The 17,708-nt window shown below is 38.3% G+C and overlaps 5 protein-coding genes across 9 annotated transcripts; 2 read left to right on the top strand and 3 right to left on the bottom strand.

Annotated features, from left to right (window-relative positions):
- The first annotated feature begins 283 nt into the window (after positions 1-283).
- On the top strand, positions 284-2,930 carry LOC117594510 (small integral membrane protein 28-like). Of its 3 annotated transcripts, none has more exons than XM_034292273.1 (2): positions 284-662; positions 776-2,930. In XM_034292273.1, exons 1-2 carry the CDS (start codon positions 546-548, stop codon positions 1,457-1,459), a joined length of 801 nt encoding a protein of 266 aa, XP_034148164.1. In that variant the 5' UTR covers positions 284-545; the 3' UTR covers positions 1,460-2,930. The 3 variants fall into 3 exon arrangements, with proteins under 3 accessions (XP_034148164.1, XP_034148165.1, XP_034148166.1); XM_034292274.1 differs by having other exon boundaries at positions 874-2,930; XM_034292275.1 differs by having other exon boundaries at positions 898-2,930.
- Positions 2,931-4,736: 1,806 nt separating this feature from the next.
- LOC105021226 (cytochrome c oxidase protein 20 homolog) lies at positions 4,737-6,200 on the bottom strand. Its single transcript, NM_001303741.1, is given in 4 exon segments — positions 4,737-5,118; positions 5,367-5,430; positions 5,572-5,686; positions 6,060-6,200. Coding segments are annotated over 4 exon segments (360 nt in total). The 5' UTR covers positions 6,093-6,200; the 3' UTR covers positions 4,737-4,970.
- An 836-nt stretch (positions 6,201-7,036) lies between these two features.
- Positions 7,037-7,883, top strand: lhb (luteinizing hormone subunit beta). Its single transcript, XM_034292389.1, has 3 exons — positions 7,037-7,145; positions 7,276-7,462; positions 7,568-7,883. The coding sequence occupies exons 2-3, from the start codon at positions 7,277-7,279 to the stop codon at positions 7,811-7,813; spliced, it is 432 nt and encodes a 143-aa protein (XP_034148280.1). The 5' UTR covers positions 7,037-7,145; position 7,276; the 3' UTR covers positions 7,814-7,883.
- A 595-nt stretch (positions 7,884-8,478) lies between these two features.
- On the bottom strand, positions 8,479-10,938 carry LOC105021229 (ovarian cancer G-protein coupled receptor 1-like). 2 transcript variants are annotated; one of them, NM_001303753.1, is given in 3 exon segments: positions 8,479-9,484; positions 10,564-10,619; positions 10,718-10,759. In NM_001303753.1, a coding segment is annotated over 1 exon segment (831 nt). In that variant the 5' UTR covers positions 9,405-9,484; positions 10,564-10,619; positions 10,718-10,759; the 3' UTR covers positions 8,479-8,573.
- A 3,819-nt stretch (positions 10,939-14,757) lies between these two features.
- Positions 14,758-17,217, bottom strand: LOC114839326 (ovarian cancer G-protein coupled receptor 1-like). Of its 2 annotated transcripts, none has more exons than XM_029119700.2 (3): positions 16,992-17,217; positions 16,838-16,872; positions 14,758-15,758 (listed from the first exon to the last, which is right to left on the bottom strand). In XM_029119700.2, the coding sequence occupies exon 3, from the start codon at positions 15,676-15,678 to the stop codon at positions 14,842-14,844; it is 837 nt and encodes a 278-aa protein (XP_028975533.2). In that variant the 5' UTR covers positions 15,679-15,758; positions 16,838-16,872; positions 16,992-17,217; the 3' UTR covers positions 14,758-14,841. The 2 variants fall into 2 exon arrangements, with proteins under 2 accessions (XP_028975533.2, XP_028975532.2); XM_029119699.2 differs by having other exon boundaries at positions 16,838-16,893.
- Positions 17,218-17,708: the final 491 nt, after the last annotated feature.

A 17,708-nucleotide genomic window follows, 5' to 3' on the forward strand; every position in this document is an offset into this window, starting at 1 on the left:
TGTTTGGATTTTTCCCCAGAAAGGTCTTTGAATATTCCAATTCAGTTATTGAAAATGCTTGAATTTGCCTGACACACTAACAAGTGAAGATGCTCCATGAGTGAATGGTAATGGTTACAGAGGTTCCCTGGTTTGAGGCAAACTATGTCAAGACAAAAGATTTAAGCAACTCCGTTTACATTTTTTGTATTATTTCTACTATGCTCTTTATGGGGGAAAGGGTTTTACTGGGTTTTCAGAGAAAAGCCAGAAGAACCATTTTCTTTCTGAAAGTATAGTTTTCCCACTGCACATCTGTCTCAATCACCACCACATCAGTTCACCAAACCACCAGCTTAGTCATTATTCACTATATAGGCCAGCTGCAGAGCTGCTGTGAGTAAAGCCAAAGAGATTGGAGCAGTCTGGCTGTGATTGGACGCCGTCACGTCCTCACTGATCTCCAAGCTGGACACATGCTCACCATGCCCTCATTTGAACATATTGTACACCCTGACACGAAAGCATAATAATCCAGTCAGGTCCAGGCTTTCAGTCACAGCATCATGCGTAAGTTACTGGACAGCGGTTGGATAAAGTTTGGGCCGGCAGGCAGGGGCAGCCTTGACTGGGTCCCCGGGTCCGGTCCATCACCACTCCCCTCCCTCGACAACCATGCTCAGGTGAGTCGATCCACAGGATGATGCACTTGTTAAACAAATTGGATGAGATTTTTAATAACTTGTGAAACTGAAGTATCTAGTGTTGTTTACACATTCTTACTCTGAATTGCCAGGGTGACCTCTGGAATGAGTTGACCCCCAATGAGGACAAGTTCAGCAAAGAGTCCATCCTTTACGTTGTCGTAGTATCAACCTCTCTCCTTCTGATTAGCCTGGTTGGCTTCCTGCTCTACAGGAGGTGCTCTACAAGCAAGATGGCCCTGACCAACGTCATCACACTGGACCTCGAAGAGCTCCAAGACCTGCAGGACCTCCAAGACCCAGAGAGCAGCACTGACTTCCTGTCCTCACTGGCCTTCCACAGAGAAAAGATCCCCAGCAGCAGTTCAGAGACAGACATGTCTGATGGAGTCTTTCTCATGGTTTACCTGCCAACACCCTATGAGGAAACTCTTACTACTTTAGCCCGGGCTGCAAGCTTGAGGAGCTCCAAAAGCGTAGATCGATCTGCCAGCGTCAGAAGCTCCAGATGTGTTGACAGAGCCGGTAGCACTAGATCCTCCGGTGGTTTGGATCGAGCTGCTTCCGTCAGAAACTCCAGAGATGTGGATTCCCCTAAAATCGACAGGTCTGCCTCCGCCAGATGTTCCAGAGGTGCGGATCGAGCTGCCAGCATGAGTAGTGCCAAAGGCGTGGATCCACCTGCTGGTGAAAGGAGGACGGATGAACCCCGAAAAGATGGGGACTCTGTAAAGACAGTCCAAGGACTACATCGAAATGACCATCTTTGTTTATGAGAGGATGAGGGAGCATTCAGCTTTTGGGTTTTAAAATCCATTATTTATTGTTGCCAGGAACTGGAACCATAGAGAAGCTTATTTTAGTCATTGTGAAATATAGCCTGGTGGTACAGTCTGTTTGTGCTTTATCTGGCCTAGTCCTCTCTGAATTCTTACACTAAACATGTCTGGCGTGTGAGAAGAGTCGGCAACAGCACATACAATTCCAGACCAGAATTTCTTCTAGGCTATGTGTCCGATATTGTGCAGTTTTACCTGGCTTTGACAAGCAATGAGTGATGCTTACTGGTCTGAATGAATGTACTAAGCTGATTGGGAGGAGTGAAGGTATCAACCACTCACTGAGATAGTACTATTATTGTATGCATTAGATACCCATCAAACAAGCTTTTGATGACATGATAGACAGGTCCACAAACACCTGTTCCGTTCTTGGATTACAGTGGATTTAGGCATTGTATTGTCGAGACAAATCATTTAGTTAATATAAAGTCAAATGTATTTGGGTACATTCTCTCATTTTAAATAAATGCATAGTAGCTTAATGAGGCACATTTCTTATCGTTATGATACCGGTGTGCCAATACTTATATTGACAAAAATGGCCAACGTGTGCCAGAATTTCAAGTAATAAATGATTCTACTGTTTATTAATTAATCGATACAATGGTATCTCCTCTTATTTAAGTTGATGAATTACAATAAGCAATTTGTCTTTAGAAACAAAAAATAGTCCAAGTTTCTTAGATATCACATGCTAAAAGGATGTGAATAGCTAATACTTTTTTGGTCACACATTTCCATATTTAGTGGCTCTGCAGGTTATCCTCAAATAACATTTGCATTAACTAATAAACCAATCCCTTATCCTAACCTTAACCATTATCTTAGTAAAAATAGTTGTTTTATAGTGTTCTTTGTTTTTATCGATCATGTAAACAAAAAATTCAATAATTTTGCATGTAAATGAAGTTATATCTCTGAATCCCAAAAACGTATCACTAAGTCTTCTAAACCACACCAGCGGGACAAGAATAGTTACACCCGAAGTATTTTCTACAATGCATAAAAAATGTAAGAATATCTGTATAAATGGCTTACATACATTTTCTTTCTTATACGGTTTTAAAAAACTTTTTGTAGGGATTATTAGTTTTTTGTCATTTTAACCAGTGTTTGCATGGCGGCAGAGGGACGAGATTTACGACCACAGTTTAAATGTGACCACACAGTCTGAATACATATGAATATAAAATAATTATCTGACTACATTATTCATCATATTTTAACTGTATAGTAAGTATACGGAAAAAAACTGAAATCAAATTAAAACTGTAAATAGGTAAATATTTGGGATGCCTATTCAAGATATTTCTTTGAAAATGTTTTAATGCAACTGAGAAAATGTTATGTGATATATCATACAGTGCATTATTTGCAATACAACTATTTCAAAAGCACAAGTGATTGTAAAATTGTAAAATGTATTGTAGAATCATTAAAGTATTATTTTTTGACATCTAATATTGTTTTTGCATTTTTCTACCTATAAATATCACATGCTCATAATTATTTTTAGGTTGTTTTATGTCAATAGAAAATGCAGGACCACATCCATAAACAGAACATCAACTAACCGACATATGCTTGCTATCAGTACCAAAACTATATGCCTTGTGAAGACTCTCTTGTGAGGACCCTTTTGGTCCCAAATGTAATCCCAAGCAAAATTATGTATTTTCTAACCCATAAACCTAACCCAAATCCTTAAAACCTTAAATCTAACCATTACTCCTTAACTTAACTCTAAGCCTTAACCTTCATTCAAACCCTCAATCTAAAACAGACTTTGTTGTAAGTGCGGGCCAGCAAAAGATCCACACGTTCTCACACAACTTCCATACAGTTTTCAGACTTTTGTCATCTCCTAGAAACTCTGTTTGCAATCCAAGAACAAATGCACATAATCTTAGTGAACAAATTAAGGACAGAGGTGAAGAAAAAAAAAGCAGTTCTCCACTGTGGTCTTCTGCCAGACCTAGAAACCCAGGCAACACAAATGTGATTTGACATTCAGAGTGTACTGGACACCATTTGTACTCTAGACAGTTGTAAATGACGATGAAGAAGGTGGGATGAGAGGCAGTAAGGTTTGATGGGTTGCAAATGCATCGCTGTGCAATGTTATATGATGCAGATTGCCATCTAGTGGTCATCTGGGGAGACAGACCAGACAAAACATCCACCTAAATAAACCTTTTTTTTTTTTTTACTTAGGATAACAAAAATGTTTCTGCAATGATGAAAATCAATAAAGGATTTTTCTTAAGTTGAGACACTGCCACAAAAATAAATGGAGAATGACAGTATTTAATGAACAGCAAGCAGAAGCAAACCGAGTGTTGGATTTTAGCCAATTCAAATAATCAAAGCTTTATGAGCTGACAATTTGAATTAGCAGTTTAGTTCAAGGGGAACTGTTCCAAACCCTGGGGGTCCCCAGGACTTGTCTATTGCGTTTATGTACAGCAGGATAGTGAATTTGGGGGCGGGAATGGAATTTTTCTTAGACTCCTGAGATTAAAACCAGGCCTCACAGTGACATTGTCATTACATGTTTGCCATCTCTAACAGATGAACAATCTATTCACATTGATTTATAAACTAAGATAGTGTACTAGATGAAGACTTCCAGCCTAATTCAGTGTAGGATTTGATTAATCCACAGAATTTATGAATATAATTTATTTTCTTTAAATGGATGCATGTTATTTTGTCAGAGACCAAAAGTCTGTAAAACATCTTATATATATTGTTTGTTAAACAAACTATGGTTATTATTCATAAAAGTAATAACTTGAAGAGTGAAATGGTTAATTAAATCAGTAGCAAACGACCAGTGATTCAACAACAGTTAAAAGTCCCATTCAAAAGGTCCACAGAGCCCAAGTCCCACCAACCAGCCCACAGTACACCTGCTGACAGTGGCTGTCTGCAGCAAGAATGGAATTACTTGCTGGTCCCTGGCACAAACATTTACAGTTTAAGGTCTACAAACATTTGGAAGCAGCAGGGTAGCTTGGAGCATCTGACCAGAGATTGTAAGGTTGAAAGTTGAAAAGTATTTGTTACTGAGCAAGGCAGTTAACCTGAATTGTTCCCAGTATGTTGCTGAAAATAAGAATGTGTTCTTAGTCATTCGTACTGGTAATTAATAAAGAGGAAAACAAATAAAATAGAAAAAAATCATCAATCATATAATTCATCACTGTACAGTACGTGAATATTTATTCAGATTGCACAATCATATTAGAAATCATTACAAACAGAACCAGCATTGCAGACAAAAATAATATAGATTATTTGACATTAATTCAATAATAGATTAATAACAATAATTCCTCCAGCAGACCATGTCCCACAACATGATCCAACACAACAATAAATATTTAAAAAAATACAGTATATGGAAGAAGCAATGACTTGAAGACTATATCATGAAACCCAGTCAAGGACATGAAGAGCAAGGCTCCTGGTCTTTTGGTTTACTGACAGTGTCCACACGGGTGCCTTCATACAACAGCTTGTTCTTGATGCCATCCTGGATCAATACTTGCTGCCTACGGAGCTGGGCGTTACTAATTCTACAGTAAAACCTGAAAGGTAGTAGAAAGTGACACTGTAAAGGTTGGATAATACAGAGTCATACATAGGGATGCATGCTCAAATGAGGTTTTAGTATTACAAGATTAGAACACCTCAAGTATCGTAAATAAATAAAATATAGAATGGTTGTGACTTTATGAATAAGGACTTCCTTGAATGGACATTAATTAACCAACAAGTAGTATTACATTATCAACAGTGAAAAAATGCATAATAAACACTGGCAGGAATCCCCTACCATGATCCCAGAGTTGAAAGCATGAATCCCGCAAAACCTACATCAAAAGACCTCTTTACTCGACCTGTCAATTACAAGTTAAATGCATAGGTAAGAAATTGGGAAAGTTGGTGAGAAACAATGGACTATTCTTTAAAATATGTTCAAACCAAAATTATCATATTGATGCACTTTGACAATTGATCGGCACGGAAAGCTAATTTACTTGTGGCTAAAAAGTGCAGAAGACCAGCAGCTAGGGATCCCACAGAACCATGTAGAAGTGCTTCTCTGGCACAAGGTGTATTCTGCACGTCCAGAATCCCCAGCAACTTGAAACCCTAAGTGGCATATTATGGGAGCATAACATGAAACTACACTGGGGGGAAAGCGGCGCACGACTTAGTTTGACAATTCATCCGGTAGCTTCTCACCCAGCAATAGTTTGGCAAATGTGGCAGAACATTCCGAGAGCCATTTTCAACGTCATAATCTATTTAATTTATAGCTACGTATATTGCTCAGGTAGAAATGTTTTTTGCTGATCAAACATAAGAAATATTGTTGACCTTCTGAAGACTGTTAGCTAACTGGGTTGCTTCAACCGTTTTGTCACGTAATAGCAATCCTATGCGGTTGCATTATGATTACGTGAGCCCAACACCCCAGAAAACATACATGTATTTTCTAGGTAGCATTGCCCTGGTCAGTTACCTTCTTTTTGTTACTCTGCTCTTCTTCGACCATTCTTTCGTTGGATGTCGAGTTTTATGAAGAAATGCCTTCGAACGTTGCCTGTATTTACTTTCGTAATCGCATTGTACACCAAGCATGCGCATCAGAAACCCGTTGGATAATAAACCACGGATTGACAAATTGACCAAAGCTTTTGTGTTCCGGGTGGATTTTCTCTGAATACTGACATTTTCTGTGCATACAGAATATTTAAACAAAAACAACATTCAACATCAAAACGTGATATGCTGCATGCTATGAGTATTATTAAAACTTTGATCACTTGAGCCAAGATTGAAATACACTATTGTAAAGACTTCGCAATTGTCTAAATAAGTCTGCATAATAATTCTATCTTAACCAAATGTACTTGCTTGCACCTTGATAACATGAGCAGCATGCATAACTAACAAGGCAATTCCTTCCTGCATAAAGCAGGTGGTACTGACCAAAGTCCCCATAAAGATAGGTGAAGCTTGAAAAACCCTCTATTTTTTTCGGTTTAGGAATTAGGTTTAATGTTGGAAGTACAGCCTTGCAACAATAGGGTAAAACGTACAAATAGGGTTAATAATATGAGGTTAGTTGTAGGTTTAGGCATTAGTGGTTCTTCTTAGTGTTAAGCATTAGGGTAGGTTTATGCATACATTTTAGACTGTTAAAGTAAAGGTTAGGTTTAAGAGTTAAATGACAGGGGAAAAGGGAAACATTTCTGGTCCCCACAAGGATAGAAAAACCAAAATGGGTACAGGGTCTTTTCAATGTCAGAAACGATCCCTATTACATCACTGTGACCCTATAATGCCATAAAGGGATTTGAGGGTCTTACAAATTAAATGTTTCAATGCAATGGCAACCTCCTCGTGTGGAAGTGACCAGTGTAGAGGTCAGGAGGAAGTCCACTCAATCCACTCTCTAACAAACATGGTTTTCTATTCAAGGTTGTTGTCAAGGGAGATAAATCATGGACCGAGCATCCAACCCTGGATAAACTATATAAATAAACACACTGCCTATTAGGACACACCTTCTCCACAACTGCTCCTCCTGAAGTGAGTCCATCAGGTAAATCTATCTACTCTGACCAGACATTTCTTAATTTCACAGTTACGGCTTCATTGTTTTCTGAACAATAAGACTGCACATTCTGCAATGCACGAATAGATCCCTTGTTTTAATATTTTCTCCCTGTCAGAATGTTACGTGCTCATGTATCCGCCTGGATGCTCTCCCTGTTCCTCTGTGTCATCCTTGACTCTGTGGATGGGTCTGCCATGCAGCCATGTAAAATCATCAACCAAACGGTTTCTTTGGAGAAGGAAGGCTGCCCAACCTGCTTAGTCATTCAAAGCCCAATCTGCAGTGGCCATTGCCTAACCAAGGTACAATCTATGTACCATCTGTGTGGTGGTTTAGACCCATCTGTTCAGAATGCCTTTATGCTTTCAAGACACTGCTCAATGTTTTTCAACTTGCGCGTTTCCCAGGAGCCCGTTTATAAGAGCCCGTTTTCCACAGTGTACCAGCACGTGTGCACTTACCGAGACGTCCGCTATGAGACCCTTCGCCTTCCCGATTGTCCGCCTTGGGTGGACCCTCACGTCACCTACCCTGTGGCCCTGAGCTGCACCTGCAGCCTGTGTGTTATGGACACATCCGACTGCACTATGGAGAGCCTGCAGCCCGACTTCTGCATGAGCGAACGAGTGCTAGTGGATGGTGACATGTGGTGAAAGACCAGCCAGCAAGCCTTCCTGCGTAATGAGATGCTATGTTTCACCTGTGCCACGTAATGGCATATTACATGTAGCCAGTCTATGGTGAATTCAAACCAAACTCAGATTCAAACTCAAAGAGCGTGTGTGTGGTAATTACCCGAAATATCAGTGTGAGGTGGTTGTGCTCAAACAAGGTCCTTAATAAAATGTCTCTAACTGTACCAATGTTTTGCTGTTTTTTATGTAGGAAAAACAGGAATAAAACATTCCCAGTATCAATTTATTAGAGAATGCAAAGATAACAGATCCAACAACACTTTCACATTTACATATTTCATTTTGCATAGATTTTACTCTTATCCAGAGCAATGTACAGTAAGTGTATTAATCTTAAAATAGTTAAGAGGGCAGTGGCACAGCTAAACAACATGATGTATATTTTAAAAAAAAATTGCATTGTGCAAATCCAGTGTCCATCCAAAAAAAAGTACATTTGAAGTATTGTACAACACTGTATGGTTATGTTGTTCAGGAATAATCTAACCAACATTATTAAAAAGAGCTCCACTTTGGACTAATCAATCTCTTGAAGTCTTGAAAAGTGTGTGGAAGCATTTGGTCAGAGCAGCTAAAGGTGTCACAATAAGTAATTGTAAGTAATGATGCTATCAAGTTCTTACAGCAGGCATTAATGATGCATAACTTTATTAATTAAATATACAGTAAGTGAACATACGTTTTGTTATTTGTTCAATTTGCACAAATAAACCCTGCCCTACCCAGAGCCTTCAATGTCAGTCATGTTGGTGACCTGACTTTGCTCTTGTTCACCCATCAGCTTGTCGAAGCAGGGGAAGGCCAGAAGTGTGTCCTTTGCTCCCTTTCTCATGAACACATAAAGCAGTGGATCTACAAGAGGGCTGAAGCCCTCTAAGATTGTCCCAATGTACACATTCTCTGTGCCTGATATTCCTGATATCAGATATTGTATGGTGAGGGGTAGGAACAGCAGTGTGTAATTGCCCAGGACAAGTCCCAAGGTCCCAATAATTCGTTTCTGCTCAACAGCTGGCACAGAAATGGATACAGAAAGAGCTTTCAATGTGCTCACAAGAAAGAATACAAGCAGAGGAAAGGGAATCAGGAGCATCACAGCAAACAAAATAAATGAAACAGAAGAAAAGGCCCAAAACAGCACAATTTGGATGAAAGGAAACACCCAGACAATGGAGGACACTATGAGGGAATATTTTATGTTGCGGCGAAAACGGTACCAAAGAGGAAATGCAATCACAATGTATCTCTCAAGAGCAATGCATACCATGAAACTAATGCTTGCACTTATTCCAAAGAATTCAATTAAGTTTCCTACAATTCCCCATAAGTCAAACAGTACGATCAGCCTTACAGATATCTGAATGAAATCCGCAATTAGAAGGTTAATTACATAGATCGGAGCCATGTGATCAGCTCTGATTAGGAAGTACATGGCATAAATGGCGAGCAAGATCAGAGGAAAACCAATGGAAAATGTTGTCAATGTAATTACATATTGTATTTCGTCATAGGTCACATTTAGTGTACTGTTGTTAGAAGTTGCTCCCATGCTTGATGTTGCTGGTTGCAGGAGTGAATGAATTGCAGGAGTCTTCTGTTTCCCCGTTCAAGGTATTTATATTTAGCCTGCTGTGTTCACACACAATAAACACACGTTAAATTTGTGAGTTTTCATGCAATTTAAGACCTTTATCAAACATCATTGTAACAGCCCTGGCGAACTGCATTATGTTTACTCACAACTGAAACTAATTTCCTTAGAAAAAAGGAAGTATACAACCTTGCGCAATATACTTGGTGTTTTCTAAAACCATTAACAGAATTGTAAGAACCAAGGGGTATTCTTTGTTGTTACTTAGAGGGACAAGAGATGTTAGTTTAATATTCATGTATGATATAACTATCACTATTCCAGGGGGCTAGGCGTTCCATTTTAAGGCATACCAGATACCTATTCCTCCGTTTCCATAGAGACAGATTAGGTACTGAACACGACCATCCAGGGGCGTTGCTTTATAACACACGTTACCCCAAGTTCACACTGTTAGATGGTGAGAATCAGCAGAGAAATGGAAACTAACACTGCTGTGAGCTGTGGTAGTAACATCTGGAGACATGTACCATGACTGCTGAATAAACATTGAAGAAGCCTCTATCCCTGATTCATTATTTCACCTGTGCAAACCTACATGAACTACAATTAGCCTAACAGTTAAAAATACGTATATCTAACAGAATAAAAAATAATTCCCATGTATTATTCTCATATTAATGTAATTTGCCCAATGAACAAATGGCCCCGGAATCAAATTTACTACAGCCCACTCATCACATACAGACACAACCTTCAAATGGACAAATCTATAAGCCCTCCCCACATACACACACAACCCTTAACTGGACATATTTTGTAGTATATTTTTTGTAATTTGTTATTGCTCAGTATATTGTTTTTATGCTCAGTCCATTATTCTTATTTGTGTTTATTTCTTTTGTACAAAATTGCTGCACTAACTGACGAGAACAAATTCCTAGTTTTTTGTGAAACTTACTGGGCAATAAAACTTTTTGTGGTAATGTCTATTAAAATAAATTACATTATTTAATAAAATGTCTTACATTGATTGAAAAGAAATAGTCATTAACTAACTCATCACTTCACAACTCAATGCTTTCATAACCATGCAAAAACTACTTCAAATCCTTACCTTGAGGTTGTTTGTGAGAATATGTTGTCTTAGAGCTGTGGGAAATGGCAATAAACCTTAACAATAAATTACAATAAAACCATTTATCAGGAAATTAGAAACATGTTTTGGTATTTTAATTAGATAAAAATGCATGCCTAGGAAATATACTGACCTCGCTCCCCAGTGGTAATTCAGTACTGTTGGTTTAAATCACAAGTGACATAAGTCCGGAAATCTTAAGAGCACTGACAGCGAAGTCTTAAAAAGCCACTGCAGCATTTTTAACTCTTTAATGGCTCACTGAGAGGCCCCGGGAGAACTCCACAACAGTGGTTTGAACACCTTGAGCCTAATAGCCCTCAGAGTGAAGGACCAGTGTACAACTACAACCACAGCACTGGAATGGAAGCTTATTAACTGGTTGTACAGCCCCGTTTCCAAAAAAGTCAGGGACCCTGTGTAAAATGCAAATATAAACAGGATGCAATGATTTGCAAATCATTTATCCCAATATTTACTTGATAATAATACAAAGACAACATTTGACAGCAAATGTTGAAATTGAGAAACGTTATTGTTTTTGGAAAAATACATGCTCATTTTGTTTAAAAAAAGTTGGTATAGGGTTGCATCACTTCTTTTAACAATACTCTGTAAGTATGTGGGAACTGAAGAGACCAATTGCTGTAGTTTTGAAAGTTAAATGTATTCCCATTCTTGCTTGATATACAGTTAGGTCCGAAAATAATTAGACACTGACAAGTTTATACCACAATAAATTAAAGTTATAGTTAAATAATAATAATATGTGCTTAAGGTGCAGTCGCACAACTTTAAGTTGAGGGTATTCTCATCCAAATTGGAGGAAGGGTTTATGAATTACATCTTTTTAATATGTAGACCCCTCTTTTTCAAGGGAGCCAAAGTAATTGGACAATTCACTCAAAAGCTGTTTCATGGAGAGGTGTGGACTATTTCTTCATTATTTCTTCATCAATTAAGCAGGTAAAAGGTCTGGAGTTGATTCCAGGTGTGGTATTTGCATTTGGAAGCTGTTGCTGTGAACCCACAACATGCAGTCAACTTCTTCAGAAAGATAGCAGAAACATTAGGAGTGGCCAAATCAACAGTTTGGTACATACAGAGATAAAAAGAACGCATTGATGAAAACAACAGTGGTGGACGATCCAAGGATCCTTTCCATGGTAAAGAAAAACCCCTTCACAACATCCAGCCAAGTGAAGGACACTCTCCAGGAGGTAGGCGTATCATTATCCATGTCTACCATAAAGAGAAGACTTCACCAGAGCAAATATAGAGGGTTCACCAGAAGGTGCAAACCATTCATAAATCCTCATGAATAGAATGGCCAGATTTGCCAAAAAAACATCTCGAAAAGGGAGCCCAGTTTTGGGACAGCATTATTTGGACAGATGAAACTAAGACCAACCTGTACCAGAATGATGGGAAGAAAAATGCATGGAAAAGGATTGGAACAGCTCATGATCCGAAGCATACCACATCATCTGTAAAAAATGATGGAGGCAGTGTGATGGCATGGCCATGCATGGCTTCCAATGGCACTGGGTCACTAGTGTTTATTGAAGATGTGACATAAGACAGAGGCAGCCGGATGAATTCTGACGTGTATTAGGATATGTCTGCTCAGATTCAACGAAGATGATTGGACAGCGCTTCACTTTACAGATGGACAAAGCAACCCAGGAGTTTTTTAAGGCAAATATTCTGCAAAAGCCGAATAGTCATTCACCTGATCTCTGCCTGATTGAGCATGCATTTCACTTGCTGAAGACAAAACGTACGGCAGAAAGACCCATGAACAAACAACAACTGAAAGACTGCTGCAGTGAAAATTGTCATGAATATTGTCTCAGTTTCCAAATACAGCTCCGGAAAAAGTGTTCCTCACTCAAAATGTCCTTTTCGACTTTTTTGGAAAGGAAAGAAAAAGGTGCGTTGGTCTCTTATTTCCAGACCTACCTGTATATGGTATCTTTTTTGCATGGTAGAGTTTACCTTGTATTTGTGGATGCAGCGACAGACTGTGTTCACAGACAATGGTTTTCAGATGTGTTCCTGAGCTCATGCAGTGATGTCCACTACAGAATTGTGTTTGTTTTTAATGCAGGGCCGTCTGCAGTCTATTGCTTTTTGGTCTTGTCCCTTGTATACCGAGATTTCTGTGGATTCTCTAAATCTTTTAATGATATTATGCACCTTAGATGAGATCTATTTGCCCACGTAGTCTTTCCCAAAGTGATGAACCCCTCCCCATCCTCACTTCTGTCCAACCCATTCTCTCTTGAATCATGATTTAATACCCAATCACATTCACATTTACTGACCTGTTGCCAACTGACCCAATTAGTTGGGATATTCCACCAGGTTGACTTTTGCATTACACAACTTTTCCAATCTTATGTTCCCCCTGTCCCAGCTTTTTTGAAATGTGTTGCTGGCATCAAATTCAAAGTGGGCATATATTTTCCAAGAAACAATAAAATGGCTCAGTTTCAAAATTGTATATGTGGTCTTAGTACTATTTGCTATTGAATATAGAGTTTAAATGATTTGCACATCATTTCATATGGTTTTTATTCAAATTTTACACAGGGTCCCCACATTTTTGGAAACAGGGTTGTACATATTGTATGTTTTTTAGGTATTGGTATCTCTAATTATTGGTGTAAGGACATCGTTTTGCATGGGAAATGAAGTAGTGATTTTCTGTATTAACATTATGATTTCAGCATTAGATCACAGAATCATAGAATTGACAATCCCCAACATCCACTGAACACAATGATTGATGAGTGGCAAAAAAAATTATGACAAGGACAGTAACATACATTTATATTATAATCATTCATAATATTCATTATGAATATGGACCCTGACGGCTAGTACAAAATGTTCCAAAACCTGCTCCCCTCTCTTTGTGGACAGACATGTGATCTTTCAGCCCCACAAAGAAAGTAGTCATCTCACTGGTGTTCCACCTAGATAGGGAAAAGTCTATCCACAAACATCTTATATGATCCCAAGTATTCCAGAACGTAAAGAGCTAAGTGGTCGTGGGTGTATAATCAGAAATAGCCCTGTAAAGTTGAATAGCCTCTATAGGGGAGGAACACTTTTCTAGCTTGCCTCCGTCCTCAGTCTTGATATTCAAGAGCAAACTTGATATTCCATTGTCAGAAATGGGAATTTACCTTATATCGCCCTGTACCTGTCCCCTATGGAATATTACAGGTTTAATGGAAAAACTCTGTAGACTTACATGTCAGGTTTCGTTGTCAAAAGCAGACATACTCCCTGAAGGGGTTGGTGGTCACAATTTCTCAGAATGTCTTACTCAAAAATGTTTATGATAAATGAGCCTGCAGCCCGACTTCTGAATGAACGAACGAGTGCTAGTGGATGGTGACATGTGGTGAAAGACCAGCCAGCAAGCCTTCCTGCGTAATGAGATGCTATGTTTCACCTGGCCACGTAATGGCATATTACATGTAGCCAGTCTATGGTGAATTCAAACCAAACTCAGATTCAAACTCAAAGAGAGTGTATGTGGTAATTACCGAAATATCAGTGTGAGGTGGTTGTACTCAAACAAGGTCCTTAATAAAATGTCTCTAACTGTACCAATGTTTTGCAGTTTTTTACATAGGAAAAACAGGAATAAAACATTCCCAGTATCATTTTATTAGAGAATGCAAATAAAACAGATTGTTTTTTGCACCACCGTACAAGTCCAACAACACTTTCACATTTACATATTTCATTTTGCATAGATTTTAATCTTATCCAGAGCAATGTACAGTAAGTGTATTCATCTTAAAATAGTTAAGAGGGCAGTGGCACAGCTAAACAACATTATGTAAATAAAAAAAAAAAAAAAGCATTGTGCAAATCCAGTGTCCATCCAAAAAAAAGTACATTTGAAGTATTTGTTCACAAAAGACAGGAGTGGATGAGGTGGGTTGAGCGCACATTACTGTTTATTGTACAACACTGTATGGTTATGTTGTTCAGGAATATTTTAACCAACATTATTAAAAAGTGCTCCACTTTGGACTAATCAATCTCCTGAAGTCTTGAAAAGTGTGTGGAAGCATTTGGTCAGAGCAGCTAAAGGTGTCACAATAAGTAATTGTAAGTAATGATGCTATCAAGTTCTTACAGCAGGCATTAATGATGCATAACTTTATTAATTAAATATACAGTAAGTGAACATACGTTTTGTTATTTGTTCAATTTGCACAAATAAACCCTGCCCTACCCAGATCCTTCAATGTCAGTCATGTTGGTGACCTGACTTTGCTCTTGTTCACCCATCAGCTTGTCGAAGCAGGGGAAGGCCAGAAGTGTGTCCTTTGCTCCCTTTCTCATGAACACATAAAGCAGTGGATCTACAAGAGGGCTGAAGCCCTCTAAGATTGTCCCAATGTACACATTGTGTTTGGCTGATATTCCTGATATCAGATATTGTATGGTGAGGGGTAGGAACAGCAGTGTGTAATTGCCCAGGACAAGTCCCAAGGTCCCAATAATTCGTTTCTGCTCAACAGCTGGCACAGAAATGGATACAGAAAGAGCTTTCAATGTGCTCACAAGAAAGAATACAAGCAGAGGAAAGGGAATCAGGAGCATCACAGCAAACAAAATAAATGAAACATTTATAGAAGGCGAGGCGCAAAACAGGACAATTTGGATGAAAGGAAACACCCAGACAATGGAGGACACTATGAGGGAATATTTTATGTTGCGGCGAAAACGGTACCAAAGAGGAAATGCAATCACAAGGTATCTCTCAAGAGCAATGCATACCATGAAACTAATGCTTGCACTTATTCCAAAGAATTCAATGAAGTTTCCTACAATTCCCCATAAGTCAAACAGTACGATCAGCCTTACAGATATCTGAATGAAATCCGCAATTAGAAGGTTAATTACATAGATCGGAGCCATGTGATCAGCTCTGATTAGGAAGTACATGGCATAAATGGCGAGCAAGATCAGAGGAAAACCAATGGAAAATGTTGTCAATGTAATTACATATTGTATTTCGTCATAGGTCACATTTAGTGTACTGTTGTTAGAAGTTGCTCCCATGCTTGATGTTGCTGGTTGCAGGAGTGAATGAATTGCAGGAGTCTTCTGTTTCCCCGTTCAAGGTATTTATATTTAGCCTGCTGTGTTCACACACAATAAACACACGTTAAATTTGTGAGTTTTCATGCAATTTAAGACCTTTATCAAACATCATTGTAACAGCCCTGGCGAACTGCATTATGTTTACTCACAACTGAAACTAATTTCCTTAGAAAAAAGGAAGTATACAACCTTGCGCAATATACTTGGTGTTTTCTAAAACCATTAACAGAATTGTAAGAACCAAGGGGTATTCTTTGTTGTTACTTAGAGGGACAAGAGATGTTAGTTTAATATTCATGTATGATATAACTATCACTATTCCAGGGGGCTAGGCGTTCCATTTTAAGGCATACCAGATACCTATTCCTCCGTTTCCATAGAGACAGATTAGGTACTGAACACGACCATCCAGGGGCGTTGCTTTATAACACACGTTACCCCAAGTTCACACTGTTAGATGGTGAGAATCAGCAGAGAAATGGAAACTAACACTGCTGTGAGCTGTGGTAGTAACATCTGGAGACATGTACCATGACTGCTGAATAAACATTGAAGAAGCCTCTATCCCTGATTCATTATTTCACCTGTGCAAACCTACATGAACTACAATTAGCCTAACAGTTAAAAATACGTATATCTAACAGAATAAAAAATAATTCCCATGTATTATTCTCATATTAATGTAATTTGCCCAATGAACAAATGGCCCCGGAATCAAATTTACTACAGCCCACTCATCACATACAGACACAACCTTCAAATGGACAAATCTATAAGCCCTCCCCACATACACACACAACCCTTAACTGGACATATTTTGTAGTATATTTTTTGTAATTTGTTATTGCTCAGTATATTGTTTTTATGCTCAGTCCATTATTCTTATTTGTGTTTATTTCTTTTGTACAAAATTGCTGCACTAACTGACGAGAACAAATTCCTAGTTTTTTGTGAAACTTACTGGGCAATAAAACTTTTTGTGGTAATGTCTATTAAAATAAATTACATTATTTAATAAAATGTCTTACATTGATTGAAAAGAAATAGTCATTAACTAACTCATCACTTCACAACTCAATGCTTTCATAACCATGCAAAAACTACTTCAAATCCTTACCTTGAGGTTGTTTGTGAGAATATGTTGTCTTAGAGCTGTGGGAAATGGCAATAAACCTTAACAATAAATTACAATAAAACCATTTATCAGGAAATTAGAAACATGTTTTGGTATTTTAATTAGATAAAAATGCATGCCTAGGAAATATACTGACCTCGCTCCCCAGTGGTAATTCAGTACTGTTGGTTTAAATCACAAGTGACATAAGTCCGGAAATCTTAAGAGCACTGACAGCGAAGTCTTAAAAAGCCACTGCAGCATTTTTAACTCTTTAATGGCTCACTGAGAGGCCCCGGGAGAACTCCACAACAGTGGTTTGAACACCTTGAGCCTAATAGCCCTCAGAGTGAAGGACCAGTGTACAACTACAACCACAGCACTGGAATGGAAGCTTATTAACTGGTTGTACAGCCCCGTTTCCAAAAAAGTCAGGGACCCTGTGTAAAATGCAAATATAAACAGGATGCAATGATTTGCAAATCATTTATCCCAATATTTACTTGATAATAATACAAAGACAACATTTGACAGCAAATGTTGAAATTGAGAAACGTTATTGTTTTTGGAAAAATACATGCTCATTTTGAATTTGATGCCAGCAACATGTTTAAAAAAAGTTGGTATAGGGTTGCATCACTTCTTTTAACAATACTCTGTAAGTATGTGGGAACTGAAGAGACCAATTGCTGTAGTTTTGAAAGTTAAATGTATTCCCATTCTTGCTTGATATACAGTTAGGTCCGAAAATAATTAGACACTGACAAGTTTATACCACAATAAATTAAAGTTATAGTTAAATAATAATAATATGTGCTTAAATTGCAGTCGCACAACTTTAAGTTGAGGGTATTCTCATCCAAATTGGAGGAAG

Source organism: Esox lucius, chromosome 5 (assembly GCF_011004845.1).
Source record: "Esox lucius isolate fEsoLuc1 chromosome 5, fEsoLuc1.pri, whole genome shotgun sequence".
NCBI classification, from domain to species: Eukaryota; Metazoa; Chordata; class Actinopteri; order Esociformes; family Esocidae; genus Esox; species Esox lucius.